The 26,666-nt window shown below is 41.8% G+C and overlaps 1 protein-coding gene across 1 annotated transcript in view; it reads right to left on the bottom strand.

Annotated features, from left to right (window-relative positions):
• The window catches only part of dip2bb (disco-interacting protein 2 homolog Bb), a 40,869-nt gene that overhangs the window by 10,546 nt on the left and 3,657 nt on the right, over nucleotides 1–26,666 (bottom strand). Inside the window, exons 2-25 of the mRNA XM_028576409.1 lie at nucleotides 14,235–14,306; nucleotides 12,778–12,930; nucleotides 9,503–9,628; nucleotides 9,070–9,399; nucleotides 8,660–8,806; nucleotides 7,889–8,008; nucleotides 7,302–7,499; nucleotides 7,031–7,122; nucleotides 6,794–6,904; nucleotides 6,486–6,609; nucleotides 6,125–6,234; nucleotides 5,196–5,298; nucleotides 5,027–5,091; nucleotides 4,780–4,873; nucleotides 4,575–4,694; nucleotides 4,365–4,479; nucleotides 3,857–3,996; nucleotides 3,017–3,153; nucleotides 2,834–2,914; nucleotides 2,578–2,705; nucleotides 2,112–2,226; nucleotides 1,601–1,802; nucleotides 953–1,065; nucleotides 59–139 (exon numbers count right to left, since the gene is read on the bottom strand). Coding sequence (XP_028432210.1) covers nucleotides 59–139; nucleotides 953–1,065; nucleotides 1,601–1,802; nucleotides 2,112–2,226; nucleotides 2,578–2,705; nucleotides 2,834–2,914; nucleotides 3,017–3,153; nucleotides 3,857–3,996; nucleotides 4,365–4,479; nucleotides 4,575–4,694; nucleotides 4,780–4,873; nucleotides 5,027–5,091; nucleotides 5,196–5,298; nucleotides 6,125–6,234; nucleotides 6,486–6,609; nucleotides 6,794–6,904; nucleotides 7,031–7,122; nucleotides 7,302–7,499; nucleotides 7,889–8,008; nucleotides 8,660–8,806; nucleotides 9,070–9,399; nucleotides 9,503–9,628; nucleotides 12,778–12,930; nucleotides 14,235–14,306 — 3,077 coding nt within the window. The remainder of the gene's footprint in view (nucleotides 1–58; nucleotides 140–952; nucleotides 1,066–1,600; nucleotides 1,803–2,111; nucleotides 2,227–2,577; nucleotides 2,706–2,833; nucleotides 2,915–3,016; nucleotides 3,154–3,856; nucleotides 3,997–4,364; nucleotides 4,480–4,574; nucleotides 4,695–4,779; nucleotides 4,874–5,026; nucleotides 5,092–5,195; nucleotides 5,299–6,124; nucleotides 6,235–6,485; nucleotides 6,610–6,793; nucleotides 6,905–7,030; nucleotides 7,123–7,301; nucleotides 7,500–7,888; nucleotides 8,009–8,659; nucleotides 8,807–9,069; nucleotides 9,400–9,502; nucleotides 9,629–12,777; nucleotides 12,931–14,234; nucleotides 14,307–26,666) is intronic.

Genomic DNA, 26,666 nt, shown 5'->3' with positions numbered 1-26,666 from the left:
ATGACAGTACAAGTATACAGAGTGTTTTTCTCAGCATATGAAAGGATCAGTTTGATACCTTGGCATTAAGAAGAACAAAGAGGACGTGGTCTGCGTCTGTCTGAGCCCTCCACTGTAGAGCCTCCGTCAAATACTGATGCTGAAATAAAAAAAATAAAACAATTATATGTATGTACTGTATATCTGAGGGTGTGCTTTAATAATCTTCATACATTAATACAAACATGGAGGGTTTATACAGGGAGGAGTTCTGTGCTGATGGAAGAACTTAATTTAATTCACCTAAATAAAACAAAAAAATAGGTGGTGCTCAGAGACGGAATAACTCAGTACACAGCTGTCAACGTGCAAACAATTTACACCACATACTCTGAGCCAATCCAGCTCTTAAAATAATAAACTATAACTTAGGATGTGAAAGGAACATTTGCAGTAAAACAAGGGAAAGCTACAGAAGGATATACATATCTGGTAACACAGATAAAAAAATGAACATGCAAATTGTTGCTTGTAAGACATTTTAACACAAGCACACAAAAGAAAACCACAATACAATATAGATTAGAGCATAACAAGAATAAACAAAGGTGTGGGGAAGATGCCAGAAGGGGGCCATAATTCTTACCATCACAGTGGGCCACATACAGAGCTACATCCAGAGAGAGAGAGAGACGAGAGCAGAAAGAGAGAAGAGTCCAGATTTTTTCTTACATCTATAAAACTGAGCTATGGCTGAGCCTGGGCCATTGTTTCACTGGCAGTGGAAAGTCTTCAAACCTAACTATTTACCATTTTAACACAGTGGATGATTGATACTGATCGTGTGTTTCCTGCTGATTTGGAAGGACAAGTAAGAGGCTCTTTTGAAAATGGTAATCTGGCTAAAAAGTTACCAGATACAAAGTTAGTGGCTTGTTGAAAGTGAGAGCTACAGTGTTCATGGTCATGTTACCTTCCGGACAAGATCCTGGTCTTCGATCATGCCGAGGTCCCTGCCTGCAGCCTGGGCAATCCTCTTCCCCGCCACCAGGTTGCCCACCATCACGGACGCAGGACCTACACCAACTACAAGAGAAAGGGAAAGTGTGAGAGAGAGACAGAGAAAGCGAAGGGAAGGACAGTGAGAGACAAATAGAAAAAAATAGGAGGAAAGGAGCAACAGATTAAGTAAGAGAGACACAGAGAGACCAAGAGGGAGAGAGACCAGGAGGGAGAGAAATATGAAGAGGAATGTGCTGTAATACAGCACATTTTTGCAATAAGCACCCAAGGATATTTTAATACCTGTAATTATAATAGCTTTCATTTTTACTTGACTGGAAGGTAAACATTCTAGACTGCATTACTATTTCATTTTGGGAAACAGATGTTAAACAATGGCTGTGTTCGAGTATGCCGATTGCGTGACATTTGCCACAGCCAGGGGCCAACGTGGCAGAAACATTGCCTTCCTAAATTCAGAAACTGTTATGTGTGCACTGTGCATTATGTAACGCTACCAACTACCGCTTCTATTTTACGAAATACTTTATAATCCCGACTGACTCTCACACGCGGGACAATCACAAATTTCTCTCATCTTTGGGGAAGTGTCGCTTACCGGGCTGCTTCTGGCGGGGCTTGGGCAGGTTGGTGACACACGTGTGGGGACACATTAGGATGTTGCACGGGTGCAGGTTGCCATCTAAGAAGAACTGCTTGGTGTCAGAGATGTGGATGCCACCCAGGGGTGTTTTAGGTAAGGTGTTGGCCGGGACCAGAGCCAGACAGTAGAGGCCCACCTGGTGGATGCTGTCGATAGCCTGCGGAAGAAACGACAGCAACAGTGAAGTTGCTTTATACAAAATAACTAATTACAAGAAATTAGTTTTTAAAAGACTGAAGGTGACTCAAGAACTTGGATGACAGAATGGTGCTTCTGTCTCCATATTACAGACACACATGATGATAGGAAATAATCAGATAAGAACACTATCACTAATAAGTGATTTACTGTGATTGAAAACGTCGCCCTTTTTCATGTTTATATCTGTATATTATTTCCCGTTACTTGTGCAAAAAGCTGCTTCACAATACATATCATAATACAAATAGATGATGAGGTGATTTACCTGAAGCACTCGGCTCATCCACTGGAAGCTGTCCTCTTCGCTGGCGTCTGGCCTCTGCTCTGCCACAATCGCTACCCTCTCATCATAAAACACTGTGATTGAAAACACAGCGATCCTGACACACACACACACACACACACACACACACACACACACACACACACACACACACACACACACACACACACACACACACACACACACACACACACACACACACACACACACACACACACACACACACACACACACACACACACACACACACACACACACACACACACACTAAAGATTATTATTCAGAGGGTATGGAAGTCCTGTTTTGGGCCTGCTGTGCTTCTTTTGTACCACCAGATGTCAGTAGTGATAAATTAGGATTCACTTCACACTTTACAAACAGAAGTGCTCAGCATCTTTCCACACACACTTTGTATGAAGAAGAATTGTGAAGAAGTGGTCTCCTCACCTCCCACGGTACACGGTCTTGACTGGCTCCACGGCAAGAGCGGTTGCCACCAGGTCGTCAGCGTTGTGTCTCCGCCCGCTCACCATCAGCAGACCTTCGATCTTCCCCACCACAAAGATCAGACTGCCCTGCACGGAGCGGGAGGACACACAGCAGAGTCATTATACTGTATATAGTACAGACCCCTTCAAAGATGGTTTCCAGGATGGCTCAAGTTACCACAGATGTTGTACTGTAATGAAACGGTCCTACTTACTGGGCCAACGAACCCCAGGAGTCCTGACCGCACAAATGGAATCTCTCCAATGGGAACTCCATTAGCGTTTACCGGTATTACCTAAACACAACCACACAGAACGGGCGAAAATATAAAATATAACTAATTAATTGTCTGACTGTATCAGCACAGGCGGGTTGTGGTGTAATTCTACTTTCATACCTCAAAGGTGTTTTTGGTGACTCCAGGCAGGCCGTAGTACATGTTGCCTCCAGCACGAGAGTTGATTATTATCTCACCTATCTCATCTGTTTTACACAACTGAGGAGGCCCGTCTGGCTTAACAATGCACATCAGAGCTGGATACACACAAAGGCAACATTCAGACAACTTAAGACTTACATCAATGACATTCCACCCCAGTTTTTCTTTTGACCAAATTACTTTTTCCTTCTGGATGATAAAGTTTACATTGACTTCTTGCTTTTCCTAGAAGACAAAGATCTTTAGTTGCACATTTAAAAAATATGTTGTCTGAGCTGTGTAACTTTAAAGAGGTAGATAGGGAGGCCCATTTTCTTTTTGTTTTGTGTATTTCATGAAATGGTTTGCATTACACACAGTAATAAACACAGTGTATTAAAACAGTAATAAAAAACATCATCACCATCATGTAAATCTTGTTAACTTTATGTTAATTTTGAATATTTTACAAAGCATACCATAATTATTCCTGATATGTAGCACATGGTTTACGTCCATGCCAGTATGAAGAAAAAAAAAATCAAACTCAAAACATCTGATGTTTACTTGAGAGACTGTAAGTAATCCATCCCAGGGAACATTTAACTTTTTTTTTTTTGAGAAAGTTATCTCATTGTTATGTGTTAATGCAGTGGAGAGCATTTTCTTGTTGGTGTGTTCAAGATTTGAGCGTTGGCTGCAACACAAAATTTATTGGGCTCACATTTCTGACATACTATAGCTCTTCCAAAAGCACCTATCTGTCATTTGTTTTTCATGCTTTCCTTTCGACTAATTTATCTTTCCTTCTATTCTCACCTCCAGGCATGACATGCCCCACATCTTGTACAGTCAGGGCAGAGTTTTTGTCCTCTGTGTTGACCCTGATGACACCGTGACTCAGGCCGCCCATGGAAAGAATAGCGCGGGCAGGGAGGGGTGTGCCTGGTACTCCCGGTCTACACAGGGGAGAGTTTGATCAAACATGAGCATCTCCATCCATTCCATCTGTTCTTACAGTTAGCCATCTGCCCACCCACCCTGTTCTCCACCACATACAACTGACTATGTCTTCACCCTGTTAGGCCAGTAAAAACTAAAATCAACCTTGAGTGAAGAAGTGTGTCATGTTTTATCTTTGCCTTTTATAAATTATAATGTCCTTTCCTGGCCCTTGGATTGAAATGGAGGTCGTACAGGTGGAAAGAGGGAAGAAATGGGAGGTAGGTAGGGAAGGTATTTCAATCTTCTTTTGTGTTTGTCTTTTTCCTCTTATACAATGCTAAAACAATCCAACACAAAAAGGAAATATGGGTCAGTGACATACCTGCGTATAGCTACTGTCATAGCCTCAGGGGAGGTGGCACAGGGACAGATGACCTCAGGTTTCAGCCCATGGGACTGAAACACGTTCAGGAAGGCATCACAGGAAGACACCGACCCTTGACCAAGAGATAGGGGATTCAACATATTACATCTAATTTGTGACGTTTAAAAATACCTAGTTTTACAAGGCTGGGGGGCACGAAGTACTCACAGGGGTTAGCACCATCAGCAACAATCAGCATACGTAATGAAGCCAAACTGGTGTCTCTCTGGTCCCGATGAGCCATCATGGCCCAGTGTAAATCACGGCACTTCACCAAAGCTATACGAGCTGCACGAGAAAAAGAGTGACATGTTACACATTTATTATATCATACTTTTATTTGTCATTACTCAAGCTGAGAGACAACTGTTACCTTTGTGGTTGTGGACCCTCTGTACCCAGGAGAGAGGACACGCCTTCATTACTGCATAGGGAACACTGATAGTGTGTATCCTGTTCATCACAGCCTGGAAACAAACAAAACCTGATTAAGCAGTTAATACAGTATTATACCTGATTTTTTTCCCATCATGAAGAAACCCCCACATTGGTACATTCTACAAAATGTTCTTAAATTACAGAAAATGTAAAAATATAATAAAAGGTCCACACACACTTACCGTGAGAACTCCATGCCACAGGCCTATATCCTTTTTAAAGTCCAGGACATTCACTAAAGTTTCCCCTTAAATTGAAGAGATACACAAGAGACTTCAGACTCCTAACAACTGTGTTGATGAAGAAACCTTCAGATGATGAATGCTGATGACATGCCGCGGCTTCACTCACCCTCACAGTAGTTGCAGGCCTGGGTCAGTGCTTGGCAGTGGGTCAACATGGCTACTTTAGACACAGCCACACCCACCACTGTGCCGTCTTTACTCGCCTTGTACTACATAGGAAAGACGAGAGGAACATGTGAATACTTGTGCCAACCGCGACACGCTTTTCTTTTTAAAATACCTTTATCAGTAAGCATGCAGGTCAGGTGTTTATTAGTCTATATCCACGATGTTCCACTTCCGGGATTGCTCCGTTGCTGTCGGAAATTCCGCCAGGTTTCTCTCTTTTCAGCCGGATGTCCGTTACCTTCCGATTAGTTTGCGTTGGAATTTTATTTTATCTGGTCGATTTATGAGGACTATGGTTAACTGCTCCTCAGATCTCTGCAGTGTAAATCGAGTTCTCTGTTAAGATTATTTTTTAGGCAGTTTAGGCCCAGGCACAGGACAAGTTAGACTTGAAATGGGAGAGAGAGGGGGAATGACATGCAGCAAAGGGCCGAAGGTTGGAGTTGAACCCGTGGCCACGGCGTCGAGGACTAAGCCTCTTTATACGGGCGTCCGCTCTACCAGGTGAGCTAGCCAGGCACCCCTAAACCAACATTTGAATGTACATATGTTCCATCAAAACAAGTTCCTTCCCGAGGCTATTTTGTAGCAGCACCGTGGTTTTTCCTGGAGCTTAGCGCCGCCCATGACGATTGTGATTAGTTTAAAGAAATGCCAATAAACCAGAGCATGTTTTTCTCCCAACCCGGAATGCTGTGTGGACTAGCCAGACCCTCCTCCGCAGGGCTGTGGAGGAAGGTCTGGCAAAGCGAGACTAGGTGTTAATGTTCCAACTGTGATCCAAAAGACAGCTAATTATACAATAAAGTACAAAAGCAGTAAGTGGTTAATGCAATCAGCTGACACACCAGTAAGCAGCTCTGTTACCTCTATATATGCAGGGTCAGTGTTGGCAGTGGGGATGTGTGGCTGCCAGTCTTTGGAAGGCTTGGTCAGGTATTTTGAATCTGTCACCACCCACTTTAGTCGAGGCCAGCCTATCAGAGAAAGGCATCAGTAAAGTGAAGTAAAATCACTTACATTATACTTCAGAATATAAAAAAGGCATTCATTTCCAAACGTTACACAAGAATTTTAAGAACATTGATGCTTGAAATTCATTGTGACTTCTTCATTAATTAAACACAGAGTACATTGTATCCCAAACACTCTGAAGGTGACCTGAGATAATATCTAATTATTTAACAAAACTTCAATAATCTCAGAAAGAGTCTAAATGTGTATTAACCTTTAAACTGCAGTATTTCCCCAGTGGGTGTTTTGGGTAAACCCTTCAGACAGATCTCACTGGTCAGAGCCAGACCAACACCACAGCTACCGAGCAGAAACCCCACCTGGCTGATACCTACATCCTAAAATCACCATGCGCGCACACACACACACACACACACACACACACACACACACACACACACACACACACACACACACACACACACACACACACACACACACACACAATTAAACATTCATAGTTGAACAGAAAGAAAATTAATTCTGTACTCACAAAAAGGACATTTTTGATGTTTTTCTTACTTTGCGAGACAGTGGTACTTCAATAGGTACAGGTATAACTTCAGCTAGGAGGCAGCCGTAGAAGGCCACCCAGAACATACCAGGGTCACTGTTGGGATACACCAGCGCCACCTACCAAGACATTAAACTTTTAATTCACCACCTATTGCTGCAAAACGTTGTGTCCTCTGTGCTAAATCTGTTTGTCACTACCTTTGTTATACGTTTGTTGTGTGTATTGTGTGTCAGCTCTGTCACCTTGTCGCCAGGTTTGAGGATTTGCTCGTTCTTGGTGCCCAGCTTGTTCAGGAGGGTGTATGCCAGCTTTACACTGCGACTCCATAGCTTCCCTAACAGACAGAAGGTGGAGCGGGGAGGATGTTAGTAAGGGGGGTAGGGGTCTGCCAAAAGAAATCTCACATATGTCTCTGTTATCGAAAATGAACCTTTGAACTCTTAACAGGAACTCATTAGAAATAGCTCTCAACATAGCATAGTACATTAGTATATTAACAGTGTTGTGTCTCACCATAAGTCAGCGTACAGAGCGGTTTGCCTGTGATGTCAAGAGCAGTGAGGGCGGGGCTCTTTCCCTGAGTGGCCCCCCAACGAGCCAATGCTGCCTGCAGGGCTGGGGGCCAGTTACTGACCACTCCCAAAGGCTCCCCTTTCACCGGGATGATCTGACGGCCCTCCGGCTTGGGTACGTTGGGGTCCGGCTGGGGCACTGTGAGAGAGACAATAGAAAACGCTTTTGGGTATGTTACAGATGAATAAGATTGATTATGGAGGCCACCCGGATAAAATGCAGTCCACACATCAGTGGCTGGCCTATACTGTACATCAGTTTCACTGATTCAGCCTTTCAATTGGCTTCCTCTTTAACCACTAATGACGCCATTAGTTACAATTTATAAACATTTAATACATGGTGGATTATCAGTGTTACCCAATATGTATTTGTTAAATATAGATAAATGTGTAAAGTCTGCACAAGTCACTCAAACTGAGATTGTAATACTGTATATGATGAAGTACAATTTGGAAAAAAAAGAAACCTTCATAGCCACTTAAGTAGAAAATGTAAAGAGCCAATTGTTTCAAGAAGTCGCGTACCTTCTACGATCTCCTCTGCGTCGTCAGTGAAGAACTCGCTAAGCGGGGGCCTTTTGGGCCTCTTCAGGGTGTTGAGCAGCTGCTGGATCTTAGTGGACACTCTGCTGTTCACAGGAACTCCTATAAGGTCGATGAAGGGGGAGAAGGTGGAGAGGGGCAGGGGCAGTTCAAACACACAGTCACACACACGCAGTGGCTTTAACATCTAGTGACAAAACACTACATGTCTAAACTTGTTACCATCTCATAGTCTGCTGCTCTTCATCCCACAACACATTAGACCGTATTCTTTAGGTAAGATTAAATTGATAATAACATCTTTTCATGTTTCTTGGAAATGAAAAGCAGCATACGTAAGTAGGTGGCAACACAAGGAAAACAGTGAGAACTGGGGTAAAGGTTGTTTTGTCTGGGATCACACGTGAGGATTCATTCTGTGCGTGGATGTTGCTTTTGTGGCTTTTATTATATTATAATGATACATTAAAAACAGGAGGGAGAGTAAGGGTACGACAGCAAACACAGAAGGCTACGGACATTATACACTGAGGGATTTCCTTACTCTGGATATTACCTCTTCCTGTCAGCCAGTCAAATAAACACGTGACAGGGTAAAGAAAGATCAAGAAGAAAAGAGAGCAGTAAAGTCTGATTAATGATACGTCGTGGTTGGAAGTCAACACTTATTTCGAAGAAAGAAGAGATCTGTGAGTGAAGTCAGACACGAGCTACCGCAAATAAAAAAAAAAATGTATGTGGTGTAGTCGTTACCGTCCGCAGTCTCCATCATGCTTGAGCGGCTCTGCCCGCGGCTCATTCCTCGGACCACAGGATTGGAGGTCAGGTCGACCCGTGGACCTCTGGATGGAGGGGCCACAGCTGTCACATCTGGAGGTGGGGTGCTGTTCTCTGAGGGGGCTGCAGGTGAAGTGGGGAGGACAGTCTGAACGAAGGCATCCTAAAATTTCAGCTTGCTTTCTTATTACTGTTTGAGCGTAATAGAGACCAGTATCTAACATACACTAGGGTAAATCTAAACTCAGTAAAAATGTTAAGATAATGTTCTTTTTGATCTAAATCCTTTCAGTGGAACAGCGGCTCCATGTGTTATCAACATATACTAATAACGGTAGTGGTGTCCATGAATATATTATAAGTTATAAATTAGCGGAGTGTCTCACCAATGCGACTGTGAGCCAGCATGTCCGTCACAGCTGCAGTGTGTGCTGAGGACTGAGGCTGGTGCTGCGGTTGGTAGGGAGGCTGATACAGAGGTTGGTACTGCGGCTTGTACTGGGGCTGAGGCTGGGGCTTAGGCTGGTTCTGAGGCTGCGGCCTCGCCTCTCCATGGGACAAGGTGGACGAGGCCGAGGAGGAGGTGGAGGAGCCCTGAACAGTGCTGTTGATCCAGGAGTCCGGGCTCTGCAGGTTGGGATTGACCATAGGTGGAGGAGGAACCACCGATGACTGCCTGCGCACAGATGTCTCATCTTCAGAACCTGATGAGGAGTCTGAGTGAAAGAGAGAGCACAAAGTATAAATATCCAGCATTGTATCCTCTTGGCTAAAGGTCAACTAATTGTTATGAAATACTAGGACTTGATCCTGTCCTACCTGGTGGTGTGCGGGTTACCACAGGAGACTGGACATAAGTGGAGCGTCGTTTGGTAGGCATGGGCAGTGCCATCTTCTCCTCCTTATGTTTGGCCAAGGCAGCTTGTACTGCCTCACTATGGATATCTGCATACACAGAAAACAATACACATGTTGAGTTAGGAATGGCAAATTTGGATTTGATTCAAAGCAAAGAAACAATGAAGGAATCAATGAAAACAGCTTTTAAAACGGACTCATCAAGAGACAGTTTGCCTGCAACACATAGTCCCACTCTGTTTTCCTTACAAAACTTCTTCTTTCTTTGTATACTGGCTTAAGTGACTTTAAAAAAAGAATAATTTCCCTAACTGCTGCTTGAATAGTGTTTTTTATTTATATTTATATTTTAATTGTGCTGTGAGTCCTCTAGATCAGTTGGTCCCAACCACGGGGATGTGCCAACCCAAAAGCCTCTGCTCCAAAATAAGATAGGGACAGAAACCACGGTTCAGACCCTGGTTCATCAAGTCTAAAGGTAGGTAAATAATCCTGCATTCCTGGTGCCAACAACAGCCGAAATAATAGTTAATGCAGTCATGTGAACTATTTGAATTCTGATCTGATTTATCTCGCCACAGAACCGGTGGCGAGATGAATTTGAACGGTTGTGAGAGAAGGAAAAATCAGATACATTCATATCTGATTCATAGATATTCATGATTCACAGATACATTCAAGCTGGGAAGACTTGAAGGGAATCATCACTTTGTTGTAAATGATCATGAAGATAAAATGTGTTGTAACCACTGCGTCTGGTTTGTTTCAGTGAGGCTTTGCTGACGAAGAAACAGCTCATTAAAATATCAGGAGAGAATCTTAGGAGGGTGATTGTGTTTTCCCACTGAAACAAGAAACCACGGCGGGGGGAGAGAGAGAGAGCAATGCTGTATATTAGCCCACACACTTGCCTACACACAGTAATAAATGCAGAGATACTTTCACTTGATGACACCCACAGGCACATTAAAAACCTGACCACGTGAACAGGCACACATTCAGACTACGTAACAAAACGTGCAACAAAAGCCCACTCACTGACAAATCACGTCTGTTAGCTCAGGGGACACAATTTCCATTCAACACGTTTAAACAAATCATCAAGCACAGCTCATCCCACAGGAGCAGTGGGGGGGGGGCATAATTACATAACTGGCATTCTGCTAAACATCTGATCTGATCTGATTGCTTGGGACTAAATCATCTTCATAATGTGCCATCGTCCACCCTCACACAGGGGCGTCAGGAGAGGCTGACTCCTTACACATGTCTGGGAGGATGAGTGCTGTCTCTGTGGTGATAAGCACGGTGGGGTGTGTTTTACATAAGCTCCGACACTGAGATATATAGGCAGCTGAAGGCCTTAATCTGGTATTATCTTTTATACGTACCTCTTTGGTTTACCATTACACATTTGAATTAGTGGAATCATTCAAACATGTGCAACTATAGAGGCAGCAGCCTCAAACCAGTCGATATTGTATTTTGGTGAACGCTGTACTGACAGTTTGTTTAATAACTGCAGGAATCCCGATGAGAAGTAATTAAATTAAGGGTTCTCTGCAGCCCAGAGAATAGCTCTACGCTTTACTTTCTTTAGTTTCTCATTGATGCAGTGTTTTGTCATGTCTTCCTATTATGCGTTTATGCTGGGTCTCTTTTAAAACGTTCCATTTTTCAGCCATGGATTCACTGTGACGTCACAGCTTTTGAAATCGTTTTTCTCGGCTCGAGGGAAGGTGTTGATTCAACTTCGTGATCATTTTGGAGGATGTAGCTTGTGGTGCTGCTGAACTGTGTTGCTGTTATACTGACAGGTGTTTCTATTATTTTGTCCACCCCATGTATATCCATTAGGGTAGGCTAAATAAATGAAATACCTCTCCCTCTACCTAATAAACTGAGAGTAAACCTTTTTTTTTTCAAAGTGTTTAAAAAGTGCCCTCAAAAAGTAAACAAATTTAGCGTTAATGACATGTAAACTACTTTGTGATTAAAAATATATATATACTGTAATGAAAACCATCAACTTTTAAAAAAAGGGAAAAATACAGGTACGCAACACACAAGCGGCCGGCTGTGGTTCAGGAGGTAGAGCTGCATTAATTAGTTAGTTAGTTAGTTAGTTAATCAGTCAATTTACTACACTTGGAAGTAATGTGTGTATAGCAAACTGATTATTATTCATATGTGTCTGAAATCTTAACTTACTGCTCACTACAGAGTAAACTATTGAATGTATCGGGAGTAGTAAATAAGTGAGTAAGGGAGGGATTTCAGACACTTCACGTGAAAGCAGCCTAGTTGAAATGGTGCTGTATGAGAGCACATTTAACATGGATGGCTTGGATATGGCAAAAGGCTCATCATCCATCTCATCCTTGGTCTATGATCTTCTCCTCTAGGTCTTCTCTTTCAACCCGTCAGCCTGACAACACTTGACTTCTATGCCGCACTTTTAAAGCCCAAGACAATGCTGCACTACTTTCAGACTTGATATAGTGCACCAATCTCAATTTTCCCTTTATTTTTATTTATTTTTCAGCCCTAACCCTATCTGCATCAACCAAACTCCAGCCTACCAGACTTCAGATTTGTCAACCTCGTATAAAGCATGCTGGAGTGTGAGGGTGTTTTAACATGAGCGTCAAGATTGTTTTTTTAAAGGCAAGCAGGAAGAGAGAAAGCAGAGTATTAGCCAGCCTGTAGGGAGGGTGCTTATACAGTCTGAACCTCAGCTAACAGACACACTAACATCCTCCTCACTTTCCCAGTGCTCGTTCAGCTCTACTCTATTGCTCTGTTTTCCCTTATCCTCGTCAGTGTCAGGTTTTCCCCTCGAGATCTGTGTCCCCTCTGTTCTCCTCACAGCCTCCTCCCACATAGCCGGGCAGTGACATCACTCTGACATCACAGACTGGGGGACCTTATTGAGGGGCTTCCCAGCTGCCACTGCACTGCCATCTCTCTCTCTCTCTCTCTCTCTCTCTCTCTCTCTCTCTCTCTCTCTCTCTCTCTCTCTCTCTCTCTCTCTCTCTCACACACACACACACACACACTTTTTCTTTAATTGGTCCCTTTGAAACAGCACAGTGTCTGAGTTTAAAACCAGGTTGGCTCAACAAGTGAAGCTTGTTATCGGTTATCAGAGGAAACCATATGTACTCAGTTCATCAGAGGGTTATTTGGGGAAAAAGGAAAGCTGGATGTAGTTTTTTGATGTTGGGAGTTCAAACCTGATCTGTAGCGGTCATCTCTGGTTCCTCCACTGCGATGTGTTCTGCGGGAGCGACGTTCTCGATAACGGGACGAGCTGGAGGGGGGAGGGCCGTGGCTGGAGGAGGAACTGGGAGCGGGAGGCTGAACGTCATTCTGACGGGGCGGCTCCACTGTCAAATAAACACAACAAGCATGTATTAATTAATTGTATTATTAACATATGAGAATCTTGCTTCTCCGACAATGTAATTTCTCACTTCCCTAACGGGATCAACCATTTCTGTCAGGTGATAGCCTGTTCACAGCAAAAAAAGAAGGCTGTGGAATTCCCCAGTTGCTAAAAGGGAGGTATTTTAAAAAATATTGCATACTTTCTGCAATTTTTTGGAAAATAGTAATGTACTTAGCTTTTACAGGATATCTGATATTGTATATAGAGAAGTGGATAATGCTTTTATTATTATGGAATTAGATTAACTTTTGATTGTAATTTTCTCATGGTTGTGGTTTTGGTTGTAGTTTTTCCTGCTTTATTGTGTTTAATGTTTCTCTGTTTCCTGGTTTACTGTCTCATGTCTTCTGTTATCTGTGTTTTGAATTGTATGTTTCATGCTTAGTTTCCTAGTTTTACTTTCCCGCCCTTGTGATTGTCTGCCCCGTGCTGATGTGTTCCACCTGTTCTTCAGTCCTCATGTTACCTGTCCCTCGTTTTACCCGTGTTACCTTGTGTAGTGGTGCGTCTTCCTGGTTGTTTTTCCCTTTTTCACGTCTTCTGGTTTTTGATTTTGGTTTGTCTTGGTTTCGACTGCCTGCCTGCCTCAGTACACCTTCATTTGTAAGTCTTTTGTTAAATAAATCCTCTACTCTGCATTTTGGGTCTGAGCCTCGCTTTCCTGACAAATTTAGGCTGTGCTGCAGGTATTTTTCTTTCTACCATTTTATTTTTATTATTACTATTGTAGTTTTGTTTATAATTTCTTTTTATTATCTTTCCCATATTTTTATCAGGGACCAAGGAGTGATTTACTTTAATATTTTTTGAAATGGCAATAAAGATGATGTAGCAGGTGTGTATACTGTAGTCACAGTACTATGGTACCACAAGGGGGGCAGCAGTGAGCACGGTAAGGTCTTAATGTATAAAATCTGTGTCATTTAGAAACATCAATTTACATAACATTTACTGAAATCTACATCATATTTTCCACAATTATTTTGCAATGCAACGATTTAAAAAAAAAAAATTTGCAAGACAATTTAATTGACAGTAAGCAATGCATTGGTTTTGTGTAACTGAGTCATCATGTCAAAAAGATACTGAAATAAAATTAAATCAGAGTCACACTACTGTCACATTTCTCTAATAAGTTAAAGCATGGCTTTTCTTCTGTGCATAACCACAGAAGAAGATAAAAGAGAGGGGAAACACAGCTAATCTTGCCCATGAAAAAAATAAGAGGTAATGGGTTTTTACCTGGAGTTTGGATGATGTATGGAGCCAGGAGTTTGGTCCTTTTCTTCTCATAGCCCTTTTGTGTAATGTCACCTGTAAAAGATCACAGAACTGACTTCACTTACAGACAGGACATGATAAGGCGAATCAAGTTATATTTTAAAGGATTAGAATAAACATCAGTTCATTTATTGTCAACAGCACTAACATTCAGCATCTTTTTTCTATTGTGTTACATAACAGATATTCTACATTCTTGATCAAATGTGTGATTTTTAAGAGTAAAAAAGACCCATCTAATACATTTCTGACTGATCTATGTTCTCTGATGTGTCTCAATGTGATCTATCACCACATCTTCAAACACAACAATGGTGATAGAGCAACAGAGAAGGGAGAGACAGGTAAAACAAAATGTTGTAAACGAGAAGGTGGAAACACAGATGGATGCACACAGTTGTTGCAGTAATCTCCAGAGATAGCTGACGGCATAACAGCTGTGGCTCGGTTCCAGCCTCGAGTACGCCACGAAAGGGGGAAAAACAAGGCAGGACTAAATTTGGAAAAGTATGGAAGCGTGGGCAAGACATGGGATGATTCAGAGACGCAGAGAGAAAACAGAGAGGCATGAAAGCTGAGGATAGGAAAGGTGTGAGACACACAGAGAAAACGGGAAAAGGACAAGAGCACAGAGGAGGAACTGACAAAGGTGAGTGACGGTGCATCCAGAGGACCGAAGAGGAGGAATCTCCACTCATAAGTGGTAGAAGAGAAAAATGTCCCTCCTGTCCCCCCTGCCGACAGCCCATCTGCATCTTCCTCCACCTCACCAGGAGGCCAACTGAGCTTCTCCGCTGGCCCTAAAGCGATGCAGTTACTTTGCCAAATTCCTCTGTGGGCAAAGCTGTCAGATTTTCAGACTAAAAATCCATCTGGAGAGCCTGCACTTCATTCAGTATATCCACCAATGGCTGCCCGGTCCACTCTTCATCATTAAGAATGGCCCGATAACACAGTAACTTAAAGTATGTATAAGTGGAAAAGTCCTGTATTAAAAAAAGTCAAAATAGAAAACTAATAAAAGCCTGCCACTGTTTGTGTAGTAACCCTGGGTTCTTTCCACTCAGTGAGATATTGGCCAGTCTGACAGGTGATCCCATTTTGTGACCAGCTGTGACTCTTTTGCAGTTGTATCATCTCCTGGAGCTCTGACAGTTAATCCCTGATTAAAAAATGATGCTGCTTAGACACACAGTGATGAAAGCTTAAAGCTGTATTCCACTGGTGTCGCCTTTTCCCAGTTACACCACAGAGGACAATAGAGATTAGATGAGGATTTTCTTGGCACACTGACACAGGTGAACAACTGCATACAGCACAGCCCCGGGAGCTGGGCGATATAGGTTTATCCATCATAATATTAATAAAAATATAACAATATGAAAAGGATAGTTCTGCTTTACTACGACTTCGGTCTAATTGTTGTAGTTTTGGCCAGAAAACATGAGCCGTCCTACAATCAAGACAATTTGTAAAGAGTTTACAGTTTAGACAAGAATGAACTTTTAAATTTGATCTATCTACAATTCCACAACAACTGGGCAAACTCTATCTACAGAGGAAGATAATGTGCTATGATTGAAAGCTACAGAAGAGCTACCAAATGGACCATGTAACAAGATTGTTGTGTCAACTGCTGTTTCAGGTCAAGAATGGACTTTCAATCTTATCTAAACCACTTTATATGGAGATAAAAAACAAATCTGAACATGCACACTATGTCTGTAATAATATCTCATTGTACAATATATGGCAACTTTTAACCAGTAATTCAGTCTGTAAACTGTGATGGATGTTTATAACAGACAGTTGGGTAGTCATTTTTAGTCACCTTTTTTGGTCTTTGAAATAAGTTGCGCTAACCATGGACTTTCTTTAAAACCTGCATGACTGTCCTTCCACTTGTGTTTCTTACCCTGTCGTAACTCTGTTTTATAGAAATGTTGTGTTCCCAGATCTGAGAACATTTTTATTGTTATTAATAGGATTGATGGTCAGTTGCCTTAATTGATCCTTGATCCTTTATTATAAGCATGTACACATATCACCATATGGCAAATATATACCAACAAATAGTCTTCACACAAGTCAAACAAAAACCTTTAAAAACAAAAAACTAATTGTGGTAGTTTTTAACACAATTTGCTTGGAATCTTTACTTGTGGACAACAGAAATAGTAAAATAACATATGATCGTATCATCTCGATACAACTCCACGGAAGACGCAACACAGATCAAACTACATTCAAACACTGATTGCTCATCTAAGGTTTAATTATAACATCTTTACATCCATAACAGTTCTTTAGCACCCAGCAATATGTCAGCAAATTGCACAGACGAGCTGACAAAAATGAGAGTGCTTGGGTTTAGAGGACATCGCCTGAGAGCCCACTTCAACACAATATCTACTCGGGGACTTTTCTTCTGAGGAAAAAAGGGAGAAAAGGCAAACACTTCCATAAGTAATGCATGAACGGTACAGTTGGCCACGCTCAGTCACATGAATTATTTTTAGTTCATGTGAACAGGCAGTTTCTCTGCAGAAAGAGACACAGGGAGAGAGGGGAGAGGGAGAGAGGGAGAGAGAGAGAGAGAGAGAGAGAGAGAGAGAGAGAGAGAGAGAGAGAGGAGGTTTATGGAGTCTGTGATGGGGGAGGGGCTGACGTGGCATTAAATGAATCTCAATGTAATCACTCTTCCATCTGGATGATTTGAAATCCATCTGTTTTTTATGGTCGCATCATCAGATCCAAGCAGGTTCCAGCAGTGGGAACTGAAGAGTTAAAACTCTTTAAAGGGGTGCATCCAATCAGTGAACTACAGGTGAACAGAGCTGCATAATATCAGACAGGAAATGAAAATGTGGCAAAACTGGCAACTGGAATATGAGCAAACTTAAAAAAGCCTTTATAATATCTGTTTACTTTTATTCAGGGCACTTTGAGAAGCCCGAGCTGTATCTAGTGTATGAAAAGTGCTTTTCAAATAAATCTTATTCTTTTGCAGTAACTTATTTCAGACGAGAATCTGTTCCTGTCTGCTAACAATTTACAGTCAAATAAACATTCAAGGAGATCTGCTTAAGAGGCAAAGCACAGCTCCGCTGAGGTGATGAGAGCCTCATTTAACTCATTTTCTCATAGTGACCCAGTCATGTCTGTCTGATGGTGGAGGTCACAATCAAACCGTTTCAGTGACAAGTGCAACAGTCCGGCTTTGCACGAACTTGCCACTGTTCTCTTCTTTCGTCTCGGTTTGACAAATGCATTGGTGAAAAAGTCTCATTCTCCTCGGAGCGTATGTTTGATATTTCCACAATGTGCAGAGAGAAACATCAAAGCTGTGCCTTCTCCCAGCCCTGTACACTCTCACACTCGCTAGTCTCAGATTATTTGAATTGCAGCGAGACTGCTCTCTCCTTCTACCCCACAGGCACTTCGTCTGAATAGTAATTAGCTACCGACCTCTATTCTCTTTCCCTGCTTTTTTCCTCTCCCTCATCGCATCTCATTCACTTGCTTTTTCAGGATAACAGCTTAAACACATGTCGACACCTGCTCGGCAAAAATTATCCAAACAAGTTAAATTATTACGGGGAAAACAGGAACTTCCAGCTGTAATCTCACAGAAAACAGACAATTTCAGCAAGATCTGAAGATAAGACGTCACACAACAACACCACATTAGGCTCCATGATGGATCTTTCAAATGTTTAAAGTCAATTCAAATCTAGACTTTAGTTATGTGTCAGGCAAAAGGCGAACATTTTCCAAAACAAAGTGACATATGGGCCCCCTCTGTTTGGTACTGTGCCATTTCTGCATTTGTTGTGAGTTCAAGTGTGTTATTTTTATGAGGGGGTATTGATATTTATACACACACATACACACACACACACACACACACACACACACGTTGCCTGTAAGGGAGGATGATGTCATGTTCTCCAGTATTCAATCTTACATCGTCAGTTTTCCTGCTTAGCTGACAAAACCAAATCCAGCTATTTCTTTTTCTTTTTTTATAAAATAGAAATAAAAAAAAAAAAAAATATATATATATATATATATAAATAAAATAAGAGAGAGTCAATCGCCATATAACAAACTGTCCTCGCAATTAAGGTCATTGTGTAGCATAAAGTCAAAATAAAAAGTAATTTGACAATTACATTTGGGATCATATCACCTACATAATATGGCATGTCAGGTGTGTGTCAATGCATGTGTATACTTGCGGTGTGCTTGTGAACGGGCAAAAATCTCAGGGGAGGAGCCAACCGTTCACTGTGCATGTCGAAACGGGACTCCAAGCGTGTTAACAAGAACACGCAGGTTAATGTGTGATTGACTTTTAGGGTGATAGCATAGACCACATTCAAAAAATAATCCTTATTAATGCCCTAAGCATTCACCATTTTACTCTTATTTCCCTTTAGGTAGCTTTTAAAGTTGGAAAAATCATCTTATGTCACACTTTTGTTCCAGCTCTTCATTCAAGCTCTAATGTTTAGGCTGTGTGAAACATTCAATAGGCGGGTCTGCTTGGTTCTTTCGATGCATGATTGTAAAGATGTACAAAGAATATGTCATTATATATGTAACCGTTTTGGCGGGATTAATGTGGACGAAGTACACACAGCGATACACTGGTAAGAGCAAATTACGTTTAACCTTGTATCCAGCTAATTTAAATAGTTCACGTTACTGTATCGTATGAACAGTTAACTTCATTTAATATTTTATGTGCCGCTTTCTTTAGCGGGGTGCAAATGTTCAACTAAAGATTATTTTTTGGCCTTTATTTTTGAGAGGACAGACGAAGACATGAAAGGGTAGAGAGAGGGGGAATGAAATGCAGTAAAGGGCCGCAGGTCAGAGTCAAACCCGGGTCCGCTGCGTCGAGTATGGGTACGTGCTATACCAACTGAGCTATCTGGGCGCCCGCAAATGTTCAACTAAAACAAATTCCTTCCCGAGACCATTTTGAAGAGCCGCCATCGCTGCATCCGGAACTCAGCGCTGCCCAAGACGATTGTGATTGGTTGAAAGAAATGCAAACAACCCAGAGAGATTTTTTTCTCCTTTGCCTACTCTTGGTTGCTTGGCAAAAGTAAACAGAAATTCTCTGGTGCTACCTTCAAGCATGTCCCAGTAGCAGTAGCATGCTATTGCTTATATCTGCAAGAGGTCTTACAAGTCACTTCAGAGGTATATTGTCAAGTCACAAGAATGATGTTTTTGGATTTAAAATATTTATTTATCGATAGGGGTAACAAAATATGAGATAAAATGCCAAACACATCAGATATATACAGAAATATGATGTCCTGAAGCGTTTTCCGCAATCTTGAATGAATTTCTTCAACTCGAGCTGTATCTCAAGCAACGTACATACGTCACGCTGCCCTCACGCTGCCTTCACTCCGATTGTCACTTTGTCGCATCGCTCAGCATTTGCATAAAATAGATTTCTTGTCTATTTTGGCCCCGCCTTGCTCGTGGCAGCGGCAGGCGTCACTTGTCAATGGCAAAAGGCCACTCCCATTGAAATGAAGCTAATGTGACTGAGGGGTAAGAAGGCTCACCAGTGTCTCTTCTTCTACGTCTCTTTTCTCTTTCTGAGGATACTGAAGAAGGTCCACCTGTCTCCTCAGATATGGTAAACTTCTACCGCTGCACCACCGAGAACATCCCCACCAACTGCATCAAAGTAATTGGGACGGCAGCTGCACCGTCTCGGACCAGAAAGCACTGCAGAGGGTGGTGAAAACTGATCAACGCATCACCGATTCTCCACCTCCTGCCATCTAGGCTGTCCAGGTCAAGCCGTGTCTGCGAACAGCGTGCAATACTGTTTTTCCCCACTATGGCCACGCCAAGACCCGCCCTTCAATAGCATTCACACACTACTATTGGCCAGGTGTCCATGGACCAATCCCCTAACCCTAACCTTAACCACTCGAGGTGAAATGCCTAACCCCAACCAATCGAGCTGCTTCGTAGGGCGGGTCTCGGTGTGGCCATAGTGGGATTTGTAATTTTGCGTGCAGCATCGCCAGGGACACCCTCTTAGCCCAGCAACACACTGTTTGCCCTCCTGCCCTCTGGCTGGTGCTACAGGACTCTCTGTTCCAGGACCAGCAGCCTCGGAGCAGCTTCTTCCCCTTAGCCATGTATTATTAGACCTCGATGCAACATTATGGCAGAGCACCGTTCATTCCTATGAGAGTTGCTCAGTGGCACATTCGCCAGAAAAGTTTCTAAGCCTCCGGGTTTACTTGTTTACCATGATGTGTGACCACTGACTATGCGCAGTACTTCACATTGTGGTGACGTCACAGGTTTTTAAATTGCCTTTGTCAGCTTGAGGGGAGTTTTTCAAATATAAAAAGTCCATGGATTAAAAATTCAGAATAGAAATGGTTATAACCGACCTTGTTTGCAGTTGGAGGTGTCCTGGCAGCGGTTTTACAGACATCTCTTTTACAATGGTGGCCTATGGGGAAAATCATCTCTGGCGCGCAGAGGGATTTTTCGCTGCAATACCACGAGTGGCCACTGGACAAAATCAGCGGAAGGGCTGAGTGTTGTTCGTGGAGGGCTGCCCTCAACTCAACACCCCTTGGACCAGCCCTCAGGACACCCCAACACACATCTTCCTCAGTGACAGAACTTTTTCTTCCAGCCCTGACCAACACATACCTACCCCCAACCACTGAACAATTTTACTAAGACAGTATATGCACCATATTCATATAATTTCTTCCAGCTGTTTATTCTGTATATAATGTCTATAATTAGCATAACTTGTACTTACAGTACAATCTGCACTTTATATTTTATACTTAATACTTACACTGCCTACTTATACTGCTGCACATGCTCTGCTGTTTATACCGTATATATCTTAACGTATTCATTACACACTGTCAATACTGTTTATTTACTGCTAATACTGTATATTATATATAGTATATATATCCAACACATTCATATCCACCCCTTACTGTCTATATTACTTATTATGTATATTACAAGACATTATGTATAATACTACTGTTTATTGAACTTCTGGTTAGGTGCTAAACTGCATTTCATTGTTTTAGTGCCCTAACTCAACAATAAAGTTGAATGTAATGTTATTATTATTTCACCATGCATTATAGTTCATAAGGAGAAGATATACATGTACATATATTGACTCAGGCAATAAAACTGGTATTACAGGCATTGGTGAGTGAAAGAAGAGCTTTAGAAAAGCCTGAAGCCCTAACACACACACCTAACACAATTTCTCCCTGCAGGTCTCAAGTGATTCTCTCCTTCTGGAGTAGCAAGCAGGGTGTGCCCAACTCAGGTAACCGAGTGATTCATGTTTCACTCCGCACACTCGTTAAACTCAACTCAAAACAGGGAGTGATGACACACAGACACAGACACACACACACACACACACACACACACACACACACACACACACACACACACACACACACACACACACACCTTCAGGACCAGTAGAAGTAATGACAGGGGTTACAAAGCATAAGAGCAAAAAAGTGCATCCAGTTAACTGAAAAGAAGTGACTCAGGCAGTGCCTCCCTTCCCTCTTTTGTTTTTTTCTTCTCTGTGCACAGCAGACAAAATGAAAGAGGAGGGCGTAGCTGACACACCTATTACACCACACACACACACACACACACACACACACACACACACACACACACACACACACACACTTAGTGGCAAAGCTGTTAATTGGCAACATGACACCTACAAGAGCATATTTTCTTGTGGTATAATATGTAAACCAAGTGATATGGATGTCTCTGAAGCACAGAAACATTCTGTGGTATTTATTACTTTTTTTTTCATTACTATCAAATAAGTGATGGAGAAAAAGGTGTAAAATGCTGGCTGTAAAGTTCAAGAGACTTATTCGTTGCCTCTGTCTGTCACTTAATATAAGGTGATCCAAGATTGTGCAGCCAAGTCAACTTTTTGTATTTGAATAGCCCACTTCCACCTACAATGTCTCAGTGTGCTTTACAGGCCCACAATAGCAACGGTTCCTGCCCAACCACTCTAGAACGACAAGAAAGGAACTATTTAAAAAAAAAAAATAATATTATAAAAGAAAATCCCTCCTCCTCAAAACCACTAACGGCATCAGGAGCAATAGGTGGATGAAAAGGCATTTACACAAATGAATGTAAAGCTTTTACAGTAAGTAGAAAAACAACATAAAATGTTGGTGAGGTCCCCCTCATCAACTCATAAAATCACATAAATCACAGGATGTCCCAGTTTATTACCAGGATGGACACCTTCAGTGGCTTTTATTAGTTAAATTAATGACTATCTGAGCTGAGATACCTGGAAAATACAACATGGTCACATATTTTCTGACTTTATGAGTTGATGAGGATTGCCTGGACGCCTCGACCTGCATGCTATGCTTTATGGGATACTGAGGTCTGCAAAGGACACACACAGCTTGTACGTTTGTACTTTCCTCCAAATTCAAGCAAGAAACAAGCTACATTTCTCCACCACATTTGGAGCAGCCTTTGAACAGCTTGTCGACAAGTTTTGACAGAGTGGCAGAGACCCCATGTTTCCTCTTTAATGGTTTTAACAGCTTAGCAGCATTCAATTGTATGTGCAGCTCAAACATATGGCTGTTCTAATCTGGAAAGGCTTTATGGACAATTTACAAAGTGAAAGTGTTTGTGTACGCGGGGGGGTTGGGGGCAGGGCATGGGGGCACCACATGGTCCGTATCCATAGAAACCAGACCCATGTGGTGCTGCATGAGGGAACATGAGATGTAAAACCATGGTGATGATACAGGACAGCACCATACGATGAGGGCGGTCACATGGAATGCAATAGGAAGCAACTAAGAAAAGAAAATTACATTTACAAAAGGAATGTCAGTCAATTTACAGATAATTAGTCAACAACAAATCATTGAAGTTGTTTATCAAGCAACAATGCTAAACATTCACTGGTTTCAGCTTCTCGTATGTGAGAATTCACTTCTTTTCTCATTGTTATCTGAATATATTTGGGTTTGTAACTGTTGATCAGACAAAAAAAAAATATGAAGATGTCACCTTGGGCTGCAGGAACTTTTGATTAGGGCTGCAACAAACAATTATATAATTATCACTGACAAATCTGCCAGCAATCTAAAACCCCAAATTATTCAAATTATGATACAAAACAAAAAAAAAAGCACATCCTCAATTGTTTGACATTTTCATTTGATGAACATTTTGTAATTGTGATCAAAATAGTTAATAGCCAATGTATTTTTTGTCAATCAACTAATTATGTCAGCCCAATTATATGACTTATTGAAATATTAACGCACTGACAACTTGTTAGGAACTTGAACTTGAACTTAGCACTCACAACTCACCGACAAGTGAGCGCGGTCTGTAAACATGTAAGATAGAAACTTTGACGAAATGGCAGAGGACTCACTGTTGCAGAGTCAGGAGCACATGCTACAGGCAGTCTGGCTGCAGCTACTTCCACTTTTTTTTTTATAATAAATAATTCAGTGAACAGCACAGTGACCTGACCACTACTTATTGCTGCACTGTCATTTCTTTCCATCCTTTTAGCTACAAGCTGTAGATGTAAGAGAACAAATAGATCAGAGGAAGGTTGATTCGAATACCAGAAGGTTTAGTAAAGCACAGCTTTAAAGCAAGAAGAGGTTGAGAGCCCACATGCAGGTCACTGTTGACTAGGAGGTGAGGTGGTTCAGCTACCCAGCTGACAGTGCGTGTCTGTGCGGAGGTGTGCGCTTGAGTCTCATCTAAATTATTTAGTCTTTTTTGTATACAAGGCTTCAATGCATCCCCAGTGTTTGTTTGTGCACGGTGAAATTAGACACACATGGTGTTATATAATACTACAAATTCATATCCAAAAATAATTGTTTCTGTGTGACATGGGTGGCAGAGGAGTAGGGCTGGGTATCGAACTTCGATACTTTTCGGCACCAACCTAATTGCCTCCGTTGTATTGAGTATCACCAAATTTCAATACCTGAGAAGTAAATCTCATCAGCGTCAGTGAGCCAATAAGCATGCAGCATGCTTCTACCAAGATCTAATTATGCTGGGGATTGGCTGTCTACACGTTGTTGAGGCATGCAGGAAAAACTCTACGTTACGCACAGAGACGGGGCTCACGTCTGTGTGTTGTTGTATTTTGAGAGGCTTGACTACAGTGTGCGTCACATAGGTGTTATGGCGATGAAAAATAAATAAAAACAATTTGTACCGTAATGTTATTTCTTTTTTTTTATTTCTTTTATAAAATCGTTCAGGAACCGGTATTGAAGTCAGGGTACCAGTATCATACATTTTTGAACGATAACCAGCCCTACAGAAGAGTCCCTCTTTTTGTGGTGTAAAACCAAGTCTGTGGCCTGAAGCACTGACTAGAGATCAGCTCCTCTGCAACAGTTAATGAGCTTCTAAATAGACAGGCTAAATCAGCATGCTTTGCTTCCTGTCCCTGTCAATGTTGCGTGCAAACACATGCATGAATAACTGCTTACGTAAGCATGGTACACACAGCCAGTATTTTCCAGAGGCCATCAGCCCTTAAGGATACATTTGGTGATAGTTCTTTTTTTATTGCCAAAGAATTCCTTGAAAAGATGAAAACCAGCAATGAACTGATCCTACTAACAAGTATCCAGTATGTCTGTGTATCCAGTTCATTCCTCTGTGCCATAGACCCCCACTGTTAAAAACTTTCAGAAACGCATCAGTGGGCCAAATCTTTTTACTGGGTGACATGTTCCTTTGTTATAGGCACTGTAGTACACATCAGATCCTCACATGGCAAATGTTTGGTATTTTTGCTAAATGACCACAAATGTATCAAATTAGTTTCTGATTTATTTTCTGTCAATCGACTAATTGTTTCAGCTTTAGATCCCACATACATTGCCCAGCTTCCATAAATACTCACTAGTGCACTAACTGTATATTAATCCACAGCTGCAGTACTTACTCCTCTTGGAAAAACGTTTGCCAGAAATGTCAGAGCCCTGCCGTTTTAGGAAATAAATAAAAAAAACAATATATTTGTGAACCATTTAAAAAAATGAACATCTGAACAAATGGGCTTGAGGCTGGATGCCACAGACGAGGTTGTAAAGCTGAAATGTATTGAAAGTCTGACTAATGCATTGTTGTTTTTTTTCCATGGACTTGTTAATAAGTAAAGTGTTGAATAACGGCAGCCTGACAGATAGAGAGAAGGCAGTGGTGGTGTCAGGTGGGTGGGAGAGAGAGAGAGAGAGAGATCCCCAGCAGCAGTCCTGGCCCAGAGTGACTCACAGGCTAAATGAGCCAGGCGTGTTGCCCCCTGATGCTCTGACTTAGATTGAGAGATGCAGGCAGGACCGTAATCTCTCATTTCCCTCACTCTCTTTTAGTATGGACAACCTGGCTCTCCACAGCAGCAGCAGAAGCAGACAGGCTGCAGAATAGCCACACATCCACTTATCAGCCCGGGCAGTTACAGCAGAGAGCGAGACAGCAATCAAATTAAGGAGTACAGAAAATGACCACATGTAGGCTAGCTGTGCAATCTGTGCAGAGCTGTTGACTTTACTGAACATGCGATACATTTATAGTCATTGACAGGGACTGTGCAGATGGCATGAATCATAGGTTATGAGTAGGGCTGTGTAACATTTGAAATGTATCGATACTGGTGTCAATACGACATCCGAGTTTCGACACCAATATGGTTTTAGCCATGCTAGCGGCTCTAGGGACAGCAGTGACGGCCTGTTGGTCTGTCGACTACTGTTGGATGGATTGCCGTGACATTTGGTGCAGACGTTCATGTTCCCCTCAAAATGAATTTCAATAACGTGGCTGATACTCTGAGTTGCTCTCTAGCGCCACCATCAGGGCAAAATGTAGATGTGTCCAATACTAATGATAATGACATTCCCATCGGCCTCAGCTGTACCTGATAATTAGCAAATGTTAGCATGCTAACACGCTAAACCAAGATGAACATGGTAAACATAATACCTGCTAAACATCAGTATGTAGCATTGCTGCACTGACGTACTAGCTCCATTGAAATGAATGAGAGGGCTTTGTGCTCAAATCGGTCGGAACGCAGTCTTAATCTTGGAGAAACCCTACTTAAGAATATATACAAAATGTTTTTTTTCATTTAACAAAAGAAGCCAAACTTCTCAAATGTTAAATACAGTCCACATCTGGAAAAATGATAATACAAATCAGTACATATCAGACTAGATGAAAGAATAAAACAAGACTAAATGAATCTGACATTTATTGCCAACTTTCAGTACTTGACAGTTTTCTACT

Source organism: Perca flavescens, chromosome 4 (assembly GCF_004354835.1).
Source record: "Perca flavescens isolate YP-PL-M2 chromosome 4, PFLA_1.0, whole genome shotgun sequence".
In the NCBI taxonomy this organism is placed as follows: Eukaryota; Metazoa; Chordata; class Actinopteri; order Perciformes; family Percidae; genus Perca; species Perca flavescens.
This window is presented reverse-complemented; position numbering and strand designations above follow the sequence as displayed.